The sequence below is a fragment of the Carettochelys insculpta genome, chromosome 9 (genome assembly GCF_033958435.1).
Source record: "Carettochelys insculpta isolate YL-2023 chromosome 9, ASM3395843v1, whole genome shotgun sequence".
In the NCBI taxonomy this organism is placed as follows: Eukaryota; Metazoa; Chordata; order Testudines; family Carettochelyidae; genus Carettochelys; species Carettochelys insculpta.
This window is the reverse complement of record NC_134145.1, coordinates 46319238-46337500: the sequence shown is the minus strand read 5'-3', so window position 1 is coordinate 46337500 and position 18263 is coordinate 46319238. Positions and strand designations below refer to the sequence as shown.

Genomic DNA, 18263 nt, shown 5'->3' with positions numbered 1-18263 from the left:
GGGGCCGGGATCCCCTGTGCGTCAGGGGGCGGAGTTACCTCCTCCGGGGAGGGGGAAGGCTGCACACAAGAGGAGGCATTGCAGCCCCTCTCCGGACAGGGCTGTGGAGTTGCTTTCTCACAGCCCTCCGCTTATGTTGCAGACTCCAACCAGAAGGCAGGGGTCCCCCCTAGCCTACCCGGAGCCCCCTTCTCCATTTTTGCAACCAGCCTCACCCTGGCTGGGACCACCTTCACCCTTCCTGGGGTTTGAACCGCTGGACTATTATGCAAAATCGCTCTCTCCAGTGTCTCGACGATCTCCCTCCCCCAGACGCAGAGGGTATGCACCAAGGGAGTGGTCTAGGTCACCTTCCCAAGAACAGTGCCTATACTGCCATGGTCGCCCCTACCACGCGGGGCATAGACACCATCGGCAATCTACTAGGGAAAGATCCCCACAGACGATCTTGTACCCCCGAGGGCAATTGCGACCGGGGACAGAGACTCAAGCATCTCAGGGGGGACTGGTTATGGAACCCCGAGATTTTCCCTCGCAAACCTCTAGCGAGAGGGTGTACCATCACCAGCAGGAACCGGAAGGGTCCAGAGAGACGTACCCCAGCGGTTCCTCGCTCTCCTCCCCAGACGAGGCTACGGCCCCGGGGGACGTCCATCCTCCGGACGATCTCAAACAGTTTCAAGAGCTGTTTAAGAGGGTGGCCTTCACGCAAGGCATCCAGACAGCAGAGGTGCAAGAGAAACACCATAAACTCCTCAAAAATTTGAGACCTCCGGCCTCCTCCAGAGTAGCAATACCGCTTGATGAAGCGATCTTAGAGTCCGCCACTACGATGTGGCAGACCCCTGCCACTATTCCGCCTGTCCAAAAGAGAGCGGATAAGAAATACTTCGTGCCGGCGAAGGGCATGGAGTTCCTGTTCAGCCACCCACAGCCAAATTCCTTGGTGGTGGAGTCGTCGCAACAAAGATCAAAGACATCTCAATTCAGGACAGGGGGAACAGACAAAGATGCCAAGAAGCTAGAGCTGTTCGGCAGAAAGGTCTACTCCTCCTCCACTTTAACGTTGCGAATGGCAAATTACGCAGCACACTTAGCGAACCATAATTTCGACAACTATTCCAGGTTAACCTCCCTCATGGACTCGCTTCCAGAGGACAAAAAGCCGGTGCTCAAGGCCATCGTGCAAGAAGGCTACGCGGCCTCGAGGACGGGAGTTCAGATTGCCCTGGACGTTGTGGACACAGCAGCACGTTCCACAGCAACGCCCCTCCATACACAAAGAAAAGGTACTAACCTCAACAAAGACGGTACCAGTACCAGCAACAGCACCCCCAGTACCACAGGGGTTACAAGCAAGGGCGACATCAACAGCACCAGCAGTACAGAACTCCCAGGCAACGTTCACAACAGAGCCGTGCGTCCTCGGGGCGCGGCCAAAGGCCACAAGTTTGACATACAGATCCAGGGCTGCGCCATCACTACCATCGCACAAGGTCATCCGAAGCGACTATTCCACCATCGCCTCCGACCATTCTACGACCAGTGGCAAAGGATCACCATAGACAAATGGGTGCTGGAGATCATAGCCACGGGGTACGCCATCCCCTTCCAGTCGCTCCCACCGTCACGACCTCCACCCAAGCCCCACCTCCAGGAGGCCTCCCATGTAGCGAGGCTCAGGCAGGAGGTGGACCATCTCATGCTCATAGGGGCAGTGGAAAGAGTGCCGGAGCAACTGCAAGGGAAAGGGTTCTACTCCAGGTACTTCCTCACGGAGAAAAAGACAGGAGGCTGGAGGCCCATCTTAGACCTTCGCGGCCTCAACAGGTACCTGCGCAAGCAACGTTTTTGGATGACCACAATCGCCTCCATCCTTACAGCACTGGACGATGGAGACTGGTTCGCAGCCCTCGATTTACAAGACGCGTACTTCCACATAACTATCCATCCGGCTCACCGGCGATTCCTCCGGTTCATGGTAGGCAACGAACACTTCCAATACAAGGTCCTACCGTTCGGCCTCTCCTCGGCCCCCAGAGTCTTCACCAAGACCTTGGCAGTGGTGTCAGCCTACCTGCACAGACAGGGGGTATTTATTTTCCCGTATCTGGACGACTGCCTGCTCAAAGGGGCCTCGAAGGGGGAGGTTCTGCGCATGATACGCGTCACAGCAAACACGTTCTCTTCACTCGGCCTGGTTATCAATCTGGCAAAATCGAAAATAGACCCCACACAGGACATAGAGTTCATAGGGGCTCACATAAACTCGGTTACAGCGAGAGTATATCTACCAGAGGCTCGCTTTCGGGCCATCGGTTCCCTCGTGCAGGTCATCACCTTCAGCCCTACGGTGCCGGTCTTGACGTGCTTGCAGCTGCTGGGCCACATGGCAGCGGCAACGTTCGTAGTACAGAACGCCAGGTTACACATGCGCAGCATGCAGCACTGGCTGGCGAGTGTATACAAACCGGCAGTACACACCGTTCACAGGGTGGTGTCGTCCACAGCCGGGGTGCGCAAATCCCTACAATGGTGGGTAAACCCCAGGAACCTGCTAACAGGGGTACCCTTCCACCAGCCGCAAATATCGGTTTTTCTCACTACAGATGCCTCCCTCATAGGGTGTGGAGCGCACATGGGCGAAGAGGTGACTCAAGGACTGTGGTCACCCACGGAACAGTCACTACACATAAATATACTGGAGCTCAGAGCAGTGTTCAACGCCTGCAGACACTTTCGAGACCACATACAAGGCAAAGTCGTCGGGATCAGTACAGACAATACCTCCACCATGTTTTATATAAACAGGCAAGGAGGAACTCGATCCCGTGCCTTATGCGCGGAAGCAATCCGCTTATGGAACTGGTGCATCGCCAACAATATAATCTTGAAAGCCTCATACTTGCCGGGTGCGCACAATGTGAAGGCAGACCAGCTGAGCAGGCGTTTTGCACTCACACACGAGTGGCAGATCCGTCCCGATCTGCTACGGCCGATTTTCCACGCATGGGGTTTTCCCCAAATAGACCTGTTTGCCACTCAGCACAACAAGAAGTGCCCGCGGTTCTGCTCCAGGGCAGGACTGGGATGGGGGTCCCTGGGGGACACGTTCGCGATCCTGTGGAGGGGCCCCCTGCTTTATGCGTTTCCTCCCACAGTGCTGATCCACAAAGTCTTGCAGAAAGCCAGGAGGGAAAGGGCCCGGATGATCCTGATAGTCCCAACGTGGGGTTGACAACAATGGTTCTCCCTACTCCTGCGCATGTCGGACCGTCCACCGATGCCTGTTCCGGTGGCGCCGGATCTGCTCACGCAAGCCCAGGGGTCCATAGTGCACCCGCACCCCCAAAGCCTGCGACTGCAAGCGTGGTTAATCCATGGCTCAGCTCCCTAGAGAGCACATGCACAGTGGAAGTACAGCAAGTCCTAGAAAGTAGCAGGAGGACTTCCACCAGGAAGACCTACAAGCAAAAATGGACTCGCTTCACGGCTTGGTGTTCTACCAAACAGCTGGCCCCCCTTTTGGTGCCTATACCTACAATACTAGAGTATTTACTGGACCTCAAGAGAGGAGGACTCTCGCTATCCTCGTTGAAGGTCCACCTTGCCGCCATCTCGGCGTTCAGACATGAGGAGGAAGGGCACATGGTGTTCGCCCACCCTATGGTTACCAGGGTCCTCAAAGGGTTGGTAAACCTATACCCCCCTCGGAAACCGATTCCACCTTCGTGGAACTTGGACCTGGTGCTTACCACGCTAATGGGACCACCGTTCGAGCCCTTGGCCACGGTTCCCCTCCGCCTCCTTACAGTAAGGACGACCTTTCTTCTTGCAATTACGTCAGCTCGTAGGGTGAGCGAGCTCGCAGCAGTCATGGCAACGCCACCCTGCACTGTTTTTTCCAAGGAGGCGGTAACCATACGGCTGCATCCAGCCTTTGTTCCCAAAGTTTCTTCCGAGTTTCACATTAACGAACCTATTGTTCTACCCTCGTTTTATCCAAAGCCTCATAACTCCAACGAAGAGGCGCGCCTACACCTCCTGGACGTGAGGAGGGCGCTAGCCTTCTACGTAGACAGGACCAAGTCCTTCCGGAAAACGGATAGACTCCTAGTCTCCCTCGCTCCCAAATCGAAAGGAGAAGGTCTCTCCTCGCAGAGAATCTCAAAGCACATTGTATCCTGCATAAAAATGTGCTACGAGCTCAAAAAGACTCCTTTTTCGGCCACTCCCAGGGCTCATTCCACTAGGGCGGTGGCGGCATCAACAGCCTTTTTCAAGGGCGTTGCGTTAAAAGACATTTGCAGAGCGGCGACCTGGTCATCCTACGACACCTTCGCCAAACATTACGCCCTTCACAGGGTATTCCAAGAGGATACCCGTCTCTCTGCAGCGGTCCTCTCGGGGACAAGCTGCACATAATCCGATTACCCACCTCCTATCTTGGGTTACTGCTGGGTAGTCACCTATTGTGGAGCACCCACGGGGACACTCGAAGAAGAAAGAAAAGTTACTCACCGTAATAACGGTGGTTCTTCGAGATGTGTCCCCGTGGGTGCTCCACTACCCGCCCATCCTCCCCGCTTCGGATCTCTGTTAGTGTTTTGCAGGGGCACGCGAGGCGGTTGGTCGAGGAACTGGCGGGGACCGGATCGCGCACATGGCCAGGAGCGCGCAAGGGAGCGGCGCGCGCTGGCGCATGCGCGGTCCGGCAGAAACTGCTTGGAAGATCCTATCTGCGGCGCCGGGCAAGCCCGACACCTATTGTGGAGCACCCACGGGGACACATCTCGAAGAACCACCGTTACTACGGTGAGTAACTTTTCTTTTCCCATGATGTGCATGCGCAGAAGCGCCTCTTTGTGTTCTCTGGGATGCGCGTGGCATGGGCTTTTCAGTTCCGTGTCTACGATCCTCGGCTGCGGATGGAGTGTCAATAGTCTCTGCAAGAGAGCTGAAGACTTGTTAGTTTGTTCTTAGCTATTTCCCTTCTCCAAGTTACTTACCCTTGTTGTACATTATTTAACCCCCGCCTCCACAAAACTTCTTAGATAGTTGGTTAGTTTTATTGGTCTGCATCATCACTATGCCTGGCTCCCAGGGGGTTCAAACGGTGAGCCACATGTAAGGAGGCCATGCGTGCCTCCGATGGCCAAGCATCCTGCATAAAATGCTTTGGAGAAGGGCACCAGATGCAGTCTTGCATCCACTGTTCCAGCTTGACAGCCAGAGTTCATATCAGTCAGGCTAACATGCTTAAGACTTTGGTCTACAAGAAGTCCCTGCAGCTTCCGGCCCCAGAGAAGCCAGCAGGTTAGGCTGTGGCCAAGGGCGAGGACTCCAAGCATCCCTCAGCCTTGAAAGGGTCTCCTCTTGTTGTACTGGGTCCCTCTCCTGCCCATTCCTGTCCTCTGGTGCCGTCTGTATGGGCTGTGCCAGGAGTGAAAACAATTCCGGGCTCCCCAGAACCATCCCTGCCAGCACCGACCAAATAGGTGCATTCCATGCTGAAGGGGAAGCACGTGGCATCTACTGTATCTGCCCCAGCAGCACCCACAGCATTGTCAAGCCCACCGTCAGCTAAAGTGTGACAGACCACTCCAGCCTCTGCCCCTCCAACCACACCTGCTTGAAAATGGCACCACTTGCACTCACCACAACAAGGTACTTTGCACAAGACTAGTGTGGATACCCCTCCACACCTCGGGCACCAGGGAATGTGGCATGGCATTGTCACAAGCATTATGAGTTGTACGCCTCCTCCATGCCACAGCAATGAGCACTGAGAGACCTGGCATTAACACCGCCACAGATTAGGCAGCACGCTGGGATGGCACTGTCTCGTCGGCACCACTTGCCAAGGTTGTCAGTTTCGTCTTGCCTTTCCCACTGTTAGGCATTATGATTAGCTTCCAGTGCTAGGCCTCCAATTCTGGGTGCTAGATCTGATGGTGTCAGTGTATCTTCTTCGCAGCATTCCAGCCCCATACAACCTTGGCAGGATGTTTTTCTAGTGCCGGCCACCATGCAGTGCCAGCCACCACCACCTCCATGGTTTGCTCATCATTATTCCCAATCAGAAAAGTAGTGGCCCTTGTGGAATGAGCTGTCGCGGCACCAGCATACCCCGTCAGCACAGTCAGACATGTCGGAACCATGTCTGTCTTCACCGTGACCCTCCACAGCACAGTTTCTACCATCGGTGCACCCTGGCACCGAGGAGTCACTTTATGAAGGGGAAGGAGCCTCTTCTACCCATCTTCCTCTTTGTCGGATGATGTGTTGCTCTCCTTGTTGCTTCCTTTGGCGGATGACGCCCAGTAGTTCTAGGACTTTTTCCGCCATGTAGCACAATCTTTTGGTAAGGACACTCAGAAAGTCCCCATAAAGCAGTACCGGTTCCTATGTATGGTACAGCCTCCGTCATCCTCCAGGGTAGCATTGCCTAGCGATGAGGCCACCATGGACCCAGTGCCAGTCCTGTGGCAAACCCTGACATCCATCACCCCCGCCGGCAAATGGACTGATTACATATTTTGTTGTATCCAGTGATGCTGAATTTTTTGTTTACTCACCCACCCCCTAACTTGTTAGTGGTGGACGTGGTCCGAAACAAAGTCTTTCCACTCCACTCCTCAAGACAAAAATGGCAAAAAATGGGTCATTATGGGCCAGAAAGTGTGTTCTTCTGACACTGTTCTCCGTGCTGCCATTATACAGCCATGCTGGCAGACTATGACTTTCAATATTATTCTAAGCTTCAGGAGCTGGTTCCGGCATTACCTGAACATCAGGGCCAGACATGCTCTTTAGTATTATCATAGATGGACATACTCTCACCAGCATGGCCATACAGTTGGCCATGGACATGGCTGACATAGCAGCACATGTCCTTGATAGTAGTCACGCGCCATACCTCATGGCTCATCGCCTCAGGGGTACCAAAGGAGTTTCAACACAAATCGAAGACCTCCCATTCAACCACCAAAATCTCTTTGCTGACAAGACCAACAGTGTCCTTCACACCATGAAAGATTCCGGGATAATGTTAGGCGTCTTAGGGATGTATACACCACCAGCTAAACAGGCTTGATATTCTCCATTCCAGTGCCCGTGGGACCAGACCCTGCAGTCCCAGCAACAACCTCAGTTTCAACAACAACTGAGGCACAAGCTGCAATGCTGATATTCAGGCAGACATAATCAAAGCCAACAACCCTTGACATTGCACTCTCAACCTTCCATGCAGCAGTTTTGAGGGTACGGTTGAGTCTGATTCATCCTTTCCAGCAGGACAGCATCCAATCGTTTTTCCACCATCTCCACCCCTTTCTGTGTCAGTGGCAAGCCATCACCACAGGCAGATTGGTTTTGGAGCTGGTGGCCCACGGATACTCCATACCCCTCATTTCTACACTCCCTCCCTGCCTACTTACCTATCCCTCTTCAGAGACCCTTCTCACGAGATGCTTTTTGACCAGGCAGTCCAACACCACCTCAGTTTGGGGGTAGTTGAGCCTGTTCCTGAGGAATTCTGGGTCATGGGTTTCTACTCTACTTATTTCCACTCAGAAGAAGATCTGGGGATGGAGAACTATTTGGACCTCAGACAACTCAACAAGTATGTCCTTTACAGACACTTCAGGATGGTGACTCTTGCTACCATTATTCCAGCACTGGAAAAGAATGATTGGGTCTTGGCTCTCGACCTATAGGATGTGTACTTCCATGTCACCATCCATCTGGCTCACAGATGCTTCCTCTGCTTCATGGCGTGTAGCTCCCACTACCAATATTGGGTCCTCTTGTTCAGCCATTCCACAGTGCCGTGAGTGCTTTCCAAAACCTTGGCAGTAGTGTCTGCTCACCTTCATCGTCAAGGGGTCATTCTTTTCCCTTACCTGGATGACTGCTTCATAAAGGGACTGTCAGTCCCCAAAGCATGACAAATGGTGCATGTTACGATGCACCTCCTGTTCTGCCTGGGTTTCCACAGCAACTATACAAAGTCTACGATCCATCCTACTCAAGCTCTGGAGTTCATGGGAGCGCGCACAGACACCGTCACAGCCATGGCTACCCTGCCTGTTCAAAGATTTCGTACACTGTGCAGCCTCATCCAGGCAGCACATCTGTTTCTCATTACTATAGTTCGTGCTTGCCTCTCACTACTGGGACATATGGCTGCCATCACTCAGCTGGTCAGGTTAGCCAGGCTTCACATGCACTGCCTTCAGTCATGGCTACGCTCATGTTATGTGTTAGCCAGGGGTCCGTTTTCCAAGATGGTAGCTATCCCCCCACAGGTTCTCGCTTCTTTCCAATGGTGGATGTGCACGGGCAGTGTTCTCACCGGTGTGCTGTTTCACTGACCACCACCGTCGGTCACTCTTACCACAGACGCCTCTCTCGTCGGCTGGGGAGTTCACATTGGTCGTCACATGGTGCAAGGCAGGTGGTCATTCGCCGAGTAAAAGCTCCACGTCAGCCTGCTGGAGCTCTGAGCAGTCCGCTACATCTGCACACACTTCTGGCAGTTCCTGGCTGGCAAGTCAGTCAGCATCCTTGCCAACATCATCGCATGCATGTATTACATCAGTTGCCAAGGGGGAGTTCGTTCACCATCTCTGTCTCTCTATGAGACTGTGGACATGGTGCATCTGATGCATGGTGTATCTGTTGCATACACCAAGTAGTTACATATCTCCCTGGATCTCTCAACATGATGGCCGATGCTCTCAGTCATATGGTCCTCGACCGTCACAAATGGGAAATGGACACAGGTGCCCTCAACAAGGCGTTTCGACTGTGGGGTCACTGTTACGTAGATGTTTGACACCAGGGACAACAGAAAATCTCACTGTTCCAGAGTGGGGTTTGGGAGGCATTCCATCAGGGATGCCTTTACCATCATGTGAGATGCGCCTCTTCTGTACACATTCCCTCCCACTCAGCTTATTCACAAGGTGCTGCTCAAGGTCAGACAAGACCAAGCCCTCATCACCCTAGTAGCCCTGGCCTGACCCAGGCAAGCTTGATACTTACCTCTTTTGGGTGTCAGTAGTGGCTCCTTATGTTTCCTCTTTTCTGCGACCTTCTGTCTTGGGACTTTGACTGCATCCTGATCTCCTCAAACTACATCTCTTGTGTGGCTTCTTCATGGCTCCATAATGCTGAAACCACATGCTGTGAGGGAGAAAAGAGAAACCTTGTCAAAAATAGAAGATAATTGACATGCAAGTCTTACATATATAAATGGCGGTGGTTTTTCCACTGGGTGCACTCCCATCATTCCATGCCTCCTCATACGGTGCCTTTGCCTATCCTTTTGGATTACCTATTGCACCTGTGTGGGTCTGCCCTTAGTTTCCATAAGGTCCAAGTACATGCCGCGTCCTTGGAAGAGTTTCACCAACCTGAAGATGGGTTTTCCTTCCTGGCCCATCCTATCGCCAAATGCTTCTTAATGGGCCTACGGAACACCTTTCTGTCAGTCCACCTCCCGGTCACCATCTGGGACCTTAACCATGTACTTTGCTGCCTTATGAAGCTGCCCTTTGAGCCCTTGGCAGTGTGCTTCTGGCTCCATCTGTCGATGAAGGTCTTGTTTTTGGTAGCAGTTATGTTGGCCAGGTGTGTCGGGGAGCTAGCCCCCCGCCAATGGCTGAACCTCCCTATGCTGTTTTTACCAAAGATTGTTTGCGACCTCAACCCAAGTTTCTACCCAAGGTTCCCTCACTGTTTCACGTCAGTGAACTGATTCACTTATCTGCATTCTGACGGGGCGCATACGGTGTAGCATACATTGAATATCTACGACAACCATACAAAGCCTTGGTGTAAGTCTCCCTGGCTTTTCTTATCCTTCGTGGAGTGGTCCAAAGGCCTGACCATCTCTTCTCAGTAATTGTCTGAGTGGGTTTCCTCCTTCATCCACACCTATTATGCCCTTCATTGTAAAGAGCTTCCGGGTGCCATCACAGCCCACTCAACCCTGGCCATGTTTTCCCACTACTGCCTTCCTCAAGAATGTACCCCTTAAGGACATTTGTAAGACAGCTGCGTGGTCTTCCAGTAATGTGTGTGTTTGGCACTACGCCCTCTTGTCTACCATCGCATTTTCTATCCAAACGTGCCAAGCTGTGCTGTCTACAGTGGTAGTGACTGAGCTCCAAACCCACCTCCATTATGCTATTACTGCTTTATAGTCGCCCAGAGTGGAGCACCCAACAGGGACACTACTTGAAAAAGAAGGGAAAGTTACTCAAATTGTGCAGCAACTTTGGTTCATCCAGATGGGTGTCCTGGGGTTACACCACCTCCCTTCCTCCTTTCCCTTCTTTCGAGTGTCCTGCACTATTTGTCAGGTAGAGGAGTGGAGAAGTCTGCACTCCGCATGCGTGCACCAGAGAGCATGAGGTGCTTCTGCGCATGCCCGGTGTGGGAAACTATGGCTATGGAAGAATCTCTGAGTGCTGGCATGAGAATGCACCGACACCCAGAGTGGAACATCCACAGGGGAACATATCTCGAAGAATCATCATTAGTGTGCAAAGTGAGTAACTTGGTCTTCTAATTTTTTTTCGGTGTAAGATTCTCATTACCAACAAAACAGCAGAAATGTAGCACATCAAAGACGAACAAAATGATTTATTCAGTGATGAGCTTTCGTGGGACAGACCCACTTCATCAGGTCAGTCTCATTTCCAATACAGACTGACATTTATATGTACACAGGACCAAAGGGAAAAAAAATCGTAATAATAACTGGCAAATCAAGTACAAGGGCTGAACTAGGTGGCAGAGGGATGGGGGATGTTAAGTGCAATGCCTGAGATAATTACAAGCATCAAAGGAAGGGAAGCAGTCCTTGTAAAGTGTGAGGTAATTGATGTGTCTATTCATCCCATGTGTTAATGTGTCGCATTTAAATGTGAATGCCAATTCACACTTCTCACAGTAATCTGTTTTTAAATTATTTTTGTTCCAGGACACAAATTCTCAGGTCTTTAACAGAATGTTAAAGTTCAGTGATTTTTAACTATTGAGGGGAAAATGACTAAACTTATGTCTAAGTTTGTGTCTACATTGCACTTTTGTCATGAAAGCTTTTGTTGATTGGAAAACACCCTGATGGGCAGAATTTTTAATGACACAGTGCTGATATGGACAGTGCTTTGCTGGGTGGAAATGCTCTTCTGTCAACAAAAAGCTATGCCTCTTGTTGAGCTGGTTTTATTTTGTCAGCAGAAGAGACTTGCCTTAACGGTAGCAAGGCTTTAGTAGCACAGCAGTGACGCTGTAAAATGAACAGTGTGGACATTGCCTAAAAAGCACTTTGAAATTGACTGAATTATATGGTGTTTGTGTATGTTTGAAAACCCAGGACTAGCGTGGCTCTGTGGTGTGTATGACCATGCAGGAGAGAGGGGAGAGAGAGAGAGGATCTGTGATATTTGCAATCGTCAAATTAGACAAATGAGACAGGACCAAAAATACGTGTCTTCAGATTTCTCTCTAAAACTTTACGTAGGAAACAGTTGAGAGAGCTATATTATATAAGAAACAGTGACTGTGTATAGGCATGTTGGAGCAGCATAAAATACTTTTTATGATGTAAAGTTGAAGGTTTATTGACATACCATAAACTGTTAACTTTTCCTATTTTAAATACAAATGAAACCTTTTAATTGGAAACCTTTTGCTTTTCTTGTACACTGAGCAATGTCAAAACAGTCCAGTTGAAAAGTCTGTTCTCTGTATTTGGTAAGATGGGTTGCATGTTTTTCAAGGGGAAATCTGGAATTCATGTATTTCCTGTTGTGTGTGTTGGTTCTGATCTAATTGTATCATTTATTTTATTCCTCTGCATACTGTACTTGTTGATGATAGTTTGCATACATCTGTTAGATAGCATAAGGTACATTGAGATTAAGCTTCAGATTTCTGTACCCTAATTTTTTTGTGAGTTCATCGGTGTTCAGATTTCAAGGACTCCCTACTATTTCTGGGCTTTAATAAGTTTTTAATTGTTTTTCTCCATCATATCCATGCTTATTATTCCAGCTGTGGATTTTAGTCTGCTCTGTAGTGCCAGGAGTCAAGATCGAGGTTGACAGTTATCAAAAAGGAAATTTAGTTCCACCTTCTGAGAAACCTGACAGATACACTGCTTCAAAGCTGAAGCATGTTCTAGGAATTTTGATCACAAGTCTTCAAACGCTGCATTAACTCTTCCTGAGAGTTTCATTTACAGTGCATAAAAAATCATAAGGTCTAATACGATTTGAAATGCAGATTAGCTAGGGCAGATGTGGAAGGATAAGCTTTGGTACTTGGATAAGAAAAATCATTTGATAATAAATTTCTGTCTCCATCAAAACCAGGCTTATTACCATTCCCACAACAGGACTTGTGTGGCGTACAGAAGCACAACTGCAGATGGCACTCTTCTGCCAAACGTGTTGTCTTAGCATATTTTGTACACCTTGCAGGGCTCAGAGAATATTTGTATAGCTGGACCATGTAACCAGTCTTGCAGCCTTCTTGATTTGACAAAAAATCCTTTTTATTCCACAAAGAAAATACCTCTTAGTCCATGTACAATTGTACAGTAACAGACTTGTAGCACTAAAGCCTAACTTCAGACCTTTTTGATAAACTTCTGATGGTTTCCCTGATTGTTGGTAACAATAATTACTAAGGATCCGTACCTCTCCTGAATGTCTTTGTCCTGGTACTTTCTTTTGCTCACCTTGTGGGTGGCCAGAATACGTCATAGCTTTTCTTTTGAGTGTTACTGACTTAGGCTATATCTATGCTACAGCATATAGTCAATTTTAGGGCACTTAGCTTGATTTTACTGTGTCATTTTCTTCACTGCAAATACCAGTAGGTTGAATTTAATGAGCGCTAAGGTCCACATTCTTGTGCAAATCATTCAATTTAGTGTAATGCCAAGTTCAAATTTAAAAGGTCGGATTACTGCCCGTGTGGAAACTGTTGCTTTAAATAAATTTTATGGGCCTCTGGAGGTGTCCTACAGGTATACCACGGTGCCCCACAGGTGTACATTCTGTCTGTTTTCACCTCCCCTGCTCTCCAGGTGTGTAGGAAGTAGGACGCAGGAAGTCCGGCATTGTAATTTCATTTTTTGATCATCAGCATAGTGATTGCATCTAGCCGTGAGAGAGGGCCCCAGCATGGAGCCGTCAGCAGAGCCAGCATCTCAATTCGGATGGTGGGCTACACTCCTCCTCATCCCACTACACCACTTGGTGGCTGGGCTGTTGGGACCAGACAGCGGCACATCAGGCAGCGGGGTGACGTGTATTGCCCTGTGCAGGGTGAAGTCATCTTCCCTGCACAGGAAGTAGCAGGAGAGACCAAGAAACTTCTTTTCTGTCTTTCATGTTTGTATGGGGCACACATGCATGCACACCCTGACATCAGGCAGTTGGGCGTCTAATCCCCACCATGCCACGTGGCGGCTAGGCTGTGAGGGTCGTGCTTGTAGGAGAAACTTCTGCACTTCACATTTGTACAGAGCAGACCCCACCCCACCCAGGCACCATGCAGGTGGTAGGCTAGCTCTTGCCCCCACTCCCCACCATGTGCCGGTGGTGCAGTGCAGACCATGCCTCCAGACAGCAGCATGTCATGGCCTGTTTGAAATGAAAGCTTTGTTGCTGCACATTTTCGTGGGGGTCACCAAGCACAGAGGGGGTTTGCTCACCCCATGGCAAAGATTTTCAGCGTCTGGCTGTCTCCTGTCGGGCAACATGCACCAGGAGGATGGCACCTATTTTCTGGGCTGGCCCTCTGCCGAATAAGAAATGCAGGGCAGCATAAATTATGAGGGCTGGCTCCCTGCTTAGGCACAACACTACAGTGCTCTCCCTTCACAAAGTGTGTGGGTTGGGGGAGCCATAGTTTCAGCAGTGGCCTGTTTTGCTGCGTTTTTGCTGGGGAGAAAACTGAAGCATCTGTTGACACAATTCCCTGCCTACCTTTCTGCATGTGACCTGGTTTTAAACCAGTGTTATCGTCAAGTTGCGGGATTGGCAGCTTCCTGATGTGCTGCCCTGTAAAAGGTGTTTTCACCAGGGAAAAACTGTGGTACCTGTGAGCATGGCACAGTCAGCTGGAGCACATATGCCCTTCTCAAATTGTGTGGCTCGGGGAACGATTTCCTATGACAGAATGGAGCTTGTGGGCTTTCTTTCCCTTCCATCTCTCACACAGGCAGCTGCTGGCACTAGGGCTTCTTTACTAGAAGAGACAAGGGACATCCCTCCATTCTTTCCTCAACCTTTCTATCCTCTAATGCTTCCTTAATTTTTCCTTCCCTTCTCAGTTGCTTTCCAGCAACCACTAGAGACCTAAGTCCTTTGGCATTCTTTCCTTCTCTTCTATTTAGTCTTGGGTAATCATAATGAATCTGGAGCTAATAGGGTCTCCTCTCCTCATGTTGGAGACAACAGTGCAATAGACTTCCTAGAGCATTCTTCGCCTCCATGTAGTGACTACTAAAACAGTTTTCTCTCTCTTTCAAACCTGGCTGCTTCAGCCAGATACACTACCACTTTTTCATTGTATCATCTTACCTTGAGAATAATATGAAGTCTTTTCCTAGATGCATGGATCTTTCCTTCTGAAAAATGGCCATTTGTTTTCAAAGGGAGGGGAAGAAGGGCAGTGCAGTGTGGGTAGGTGACATCACATATGCACAACCACTTCTGGGGCATTCTTTTTTTTTTTTAAAACCATAGAGCACCAGTGAAAAAACCCAGAATGCCATGGGGCTGACAGAAATGAGGGATAGGTTCCCACAATGTACTGTTGCAACAGTCGAACTTTGGTGATTTAGTGTGGATGTACTAAGTCTACTTTATGGCAAAGTGTGGAAACTCAACTTCAGCTTTATAAAACCCAGTGTTACAAAATCAACTTTAATAAATTTGGCTTTATTTCATAGTGTAGCTGTAGCCTTAGTGTATTACTTTTGAAAAGGGGAAAATAACTTTGGCCAGTTCTGCACTACGGGATTAAATTGATTTTAAGGATCTTAGTTTCATGTTTACAAACCAGTAGTGTTCCGTTTAGTGCTCAGTAGGTCAATTTGAAGGGGCTCTATGGTTGACTTTCGTACTGCTGAATTCACCAGGAGTAACTCCTAAAAATCAGTTTTTTGCAATGTTGACCTATGCAAGTGCCGACGTCAATGTTATTAAAATTGATTTTATTAGCCTCCAAAACTATCCCACAGTGCCCCTTGATGTGTCCTTCTGGTTATCACTTCATCTCTGCTGCTCTCCAGGTGAGCAGGAAGTAGGTGACAGGAAGTAGTGGTCATCAGCCCAGGAATTTGGAATTCATTTTCCTTTCCTTTCTGGCCAGCATGGCAAGCAGACGTTAGGAGTACGCCTCTGCAGCATACCTAGTAGTCATGAGTTCCTAGAGTCACAAAAGAGCCCCAGCATGGAGCCATCCGGAGATCCTGGCCCTCATTGCTAGGGGGAGGGGGAGAGGGAGAAGCTATCTTTGTGCAGCTCAAAGCCAGCAAAAGAAATTGATATTTATACAAAGATATCACAAGGCATGATTCAGAAAGGGTACATTAGGAACACTCAGCAGCATTTCTGGGGAGATGTCCCAGACCGACCTTTCGCTTTTTTTTTTTTTTTTTTTTGTTCTTTTGGTAATATTGCTTCTGCTCCCCAGAAATGCTGCTATTATGATGAGCTTCATGTTATTCTGGAGACAGACACAGCCTCTTACCCCAGAAAACACACAGACTCCTTGGTAAGTATTGCTTGGCAAGATGATGAAGCGCCGTCTGAATTGTAGTATGAGTAAGAGGTGGATGACAGCGGGTTGCAGTCAAGTGCATAAGCTGATCCTGCAAATCAGGACCTATTTCACAACTTGGAGCCCATCCCTCATCCCAGGAGGAGGCTTCAGCGGCAAATTGGTATGCTGGGGAGGGCACTTTAGGTGAGTTTGCTTTTTCTCTACTGATAATAGTATGATGCTGTTGGGGGGTTGAGAGGTCTGTGCCCTTTTTCCCTTAGAACAGCTTGTTAATATCAGGGGCTTTTGGAGTCTCCTCATGAGAATCTTGGGGCGACCTGACTTGTTCCTGCTTCCGTGGTGAGACAAGTTACCAATCCAAGCCACCAGTAAGTAATCTGGAATCATGGCCCCACAGAATTTTCTTACAAATTTTCCAGCATTGTACCTGGAGAAAGAAAGCAATCTTCCCTCGTCCCTTTTACTTATTCTGAAAGGCTACCTAGAACTCATGGAAAGCTTCATGAGTCAGTAATGATTTTTTGCCTATGATTCACCCAGTGCAGAACAAAACTTATGTAGCCTGACTGGCTTTTAAATCATGGCTCAGCAAACTCCCTGCTTCCCGCTTGGGCTGGTAGATGATTGGACACTGCCTTATTTCACACGCATGCCTGCAGTGACTTTTTTAATGATTTTTTAACTCCTGCCACGGCCTGCTTTAAATACCCCCATCCTTTAGTGGCATGCCCCATCCAAATGGTGGAAGGGGCATGTCCAGATTTTTTTTTTCCGTGAATCAAAGTTACTTACTGTTGTGTTCAAGGTAAATAGCAACTGCAGAAGAGCTTGAATCGTTCCACATTCATGCCTAGAGAGTTCACAGAATGACTTTGCCATCGAAATATGTTCTTCCATAGAGACAGCCATTCATTCTGTCGGTATGCTCATTGTTCTGCGTAAAGATAAAAATGTTGCCCTTAATTTTTCAGCAGTTTTTTTTTTTAATGCAGTAAATAACCTGGTAAACAAGAGTCAGAGAGTAGAGGTCCCAGTCTCCCTCACTTGAGGCTGCCCCAAATGTGGAGGAGGAAGAAGACATGTCAGGATATGATGGCAGACAGTTTGAAGCAGCAGGAAAATCAAAAGAGGAGCTGATTGATTGTCCACTATGGTTCTCTTCTGGTCAGACTAAAATGCATGCTTCAGTTCTGTCAGTAATGAATAGGCAGACAGAAATCATGGAGGCAATACTTAAAACATTGAACTTTATGAACTGCACACCCCCTATGCAATACATGCCCTATTATGTGCCACCCTTTCCATATTCATTTCCCTCCCTGGTTGGGGCTTTGTATCCCCTAACCATTCCAGGCACCCTTGTTACATGCCACCCTTTCTACATTCGTTCTCCTCCCCTAGTCGGGGCTCTCTATCCACCAGACACACCCCTCCTCCCCTACCCCTGGCATTTCAGACCACATAGTCAGTCCCTTTTCCTGCTCAGGGCCCTGTATCCCCCATCCAATCTCTGCCTCCCTTGCATACCTTCTCCCTCTGCATATTCTGTCCCCTCTGCTCGTCTGGGCTCTAGAATGAGGGGGAAGGTCATAGAGATCCTTGCACTCTGTTCCCAAGGACTCACCCACCAGCAGAAGGTAACCATGAGTTTATTATCCTTTTGTTTTCCCCATATCCATCACTCTGCCATTAGGGTCCCCTAAATAAAAATATTGTAGGTTGGAAAAAGAAAGTTTCATTTATTAGTTAACATGCTTTGGGATTGGGTTTGGTGGTGAGGGTTTTCATGTGGATGGAGGTGGTTTCATAAAGGGCACGAAAACAGCATGGGTGTTGGGGAGGACGCTCATTAGTGGGAAAAGATTCAGGACCCTTTGTAAACTTGGTTTTCAAGTCATCCCTGACTTTCATTGCCTCTTTCTGTGCTTTCCTGTTTGCCCTTGTGTTCACTTGCTAATAATTACTGGACAGGAGATCTGCCTCTGCTACCCACAGTGGCATGAAATTCTCCCCCTTCACCTCACATGTTATGAAGAAAATATCAGGCCCCAATGACAACGGTAATGTTTCTTCACTGAGGTCCAGACAGGTCAGAAAGCACCTGAACCTGGCTTTTAAACAGCCAAAGGCACATTCTACAACCGTTGTGCAGGTTAACTGATTGTCATGGAAGTAGTTAAAACATCTATAAAGTCTAGATTAGACACTCCCTAATTGCCTATTTTAGGACACATGTTATTTGTGCTTGCACCCCTCGCTATGTCATCACTTCCACAAAGTTATGTTTTTGCAGAAAGATAACTAATGCACATTAGTAATCTTGCTGTAAAGTTTTAGTGAAGACAGGTCATAGCTAGCTTTTATCCTATATAGTCCCTGCCACAGTTAACTTTTTCTACCTACATCATGGTAAAACTTACCCAGCTTAGTTTCCAGTACGGCTTTAC

At 48.7% G+C, this 18263-nt stretch overlaps 1 protein-coding gene across 3 annotated transcripts in view; it reads left to right on the top strand.

Annotated features, from left to right (window-relative positions):
- NEK7 (NIMA related kinase 7) overlaps positions 1-18263 on the top strand; it is a 121887-nt gene that overhangs the window by 22767 nt on the left and 80857 nt on the right. The window contains exon 1 of one of the 3 annotated variants that reach the window (XM_075003086.1): positions 10601-10696. The exons of the other annotated variants lie outside the window; for them this stretch is intronic. Within the exon in view, the coding sequence (XP_074859187.1) occupies positions 10649-10696 (48 nt within the window). The 5' untranslated portion in view covers positions 10601-10648. Of the gene's footprint in view, positions 1-10600; positions 10697-18263 lie in introns of those variants that run through there. 3 annotated transcript variants of the gene reach the window in all.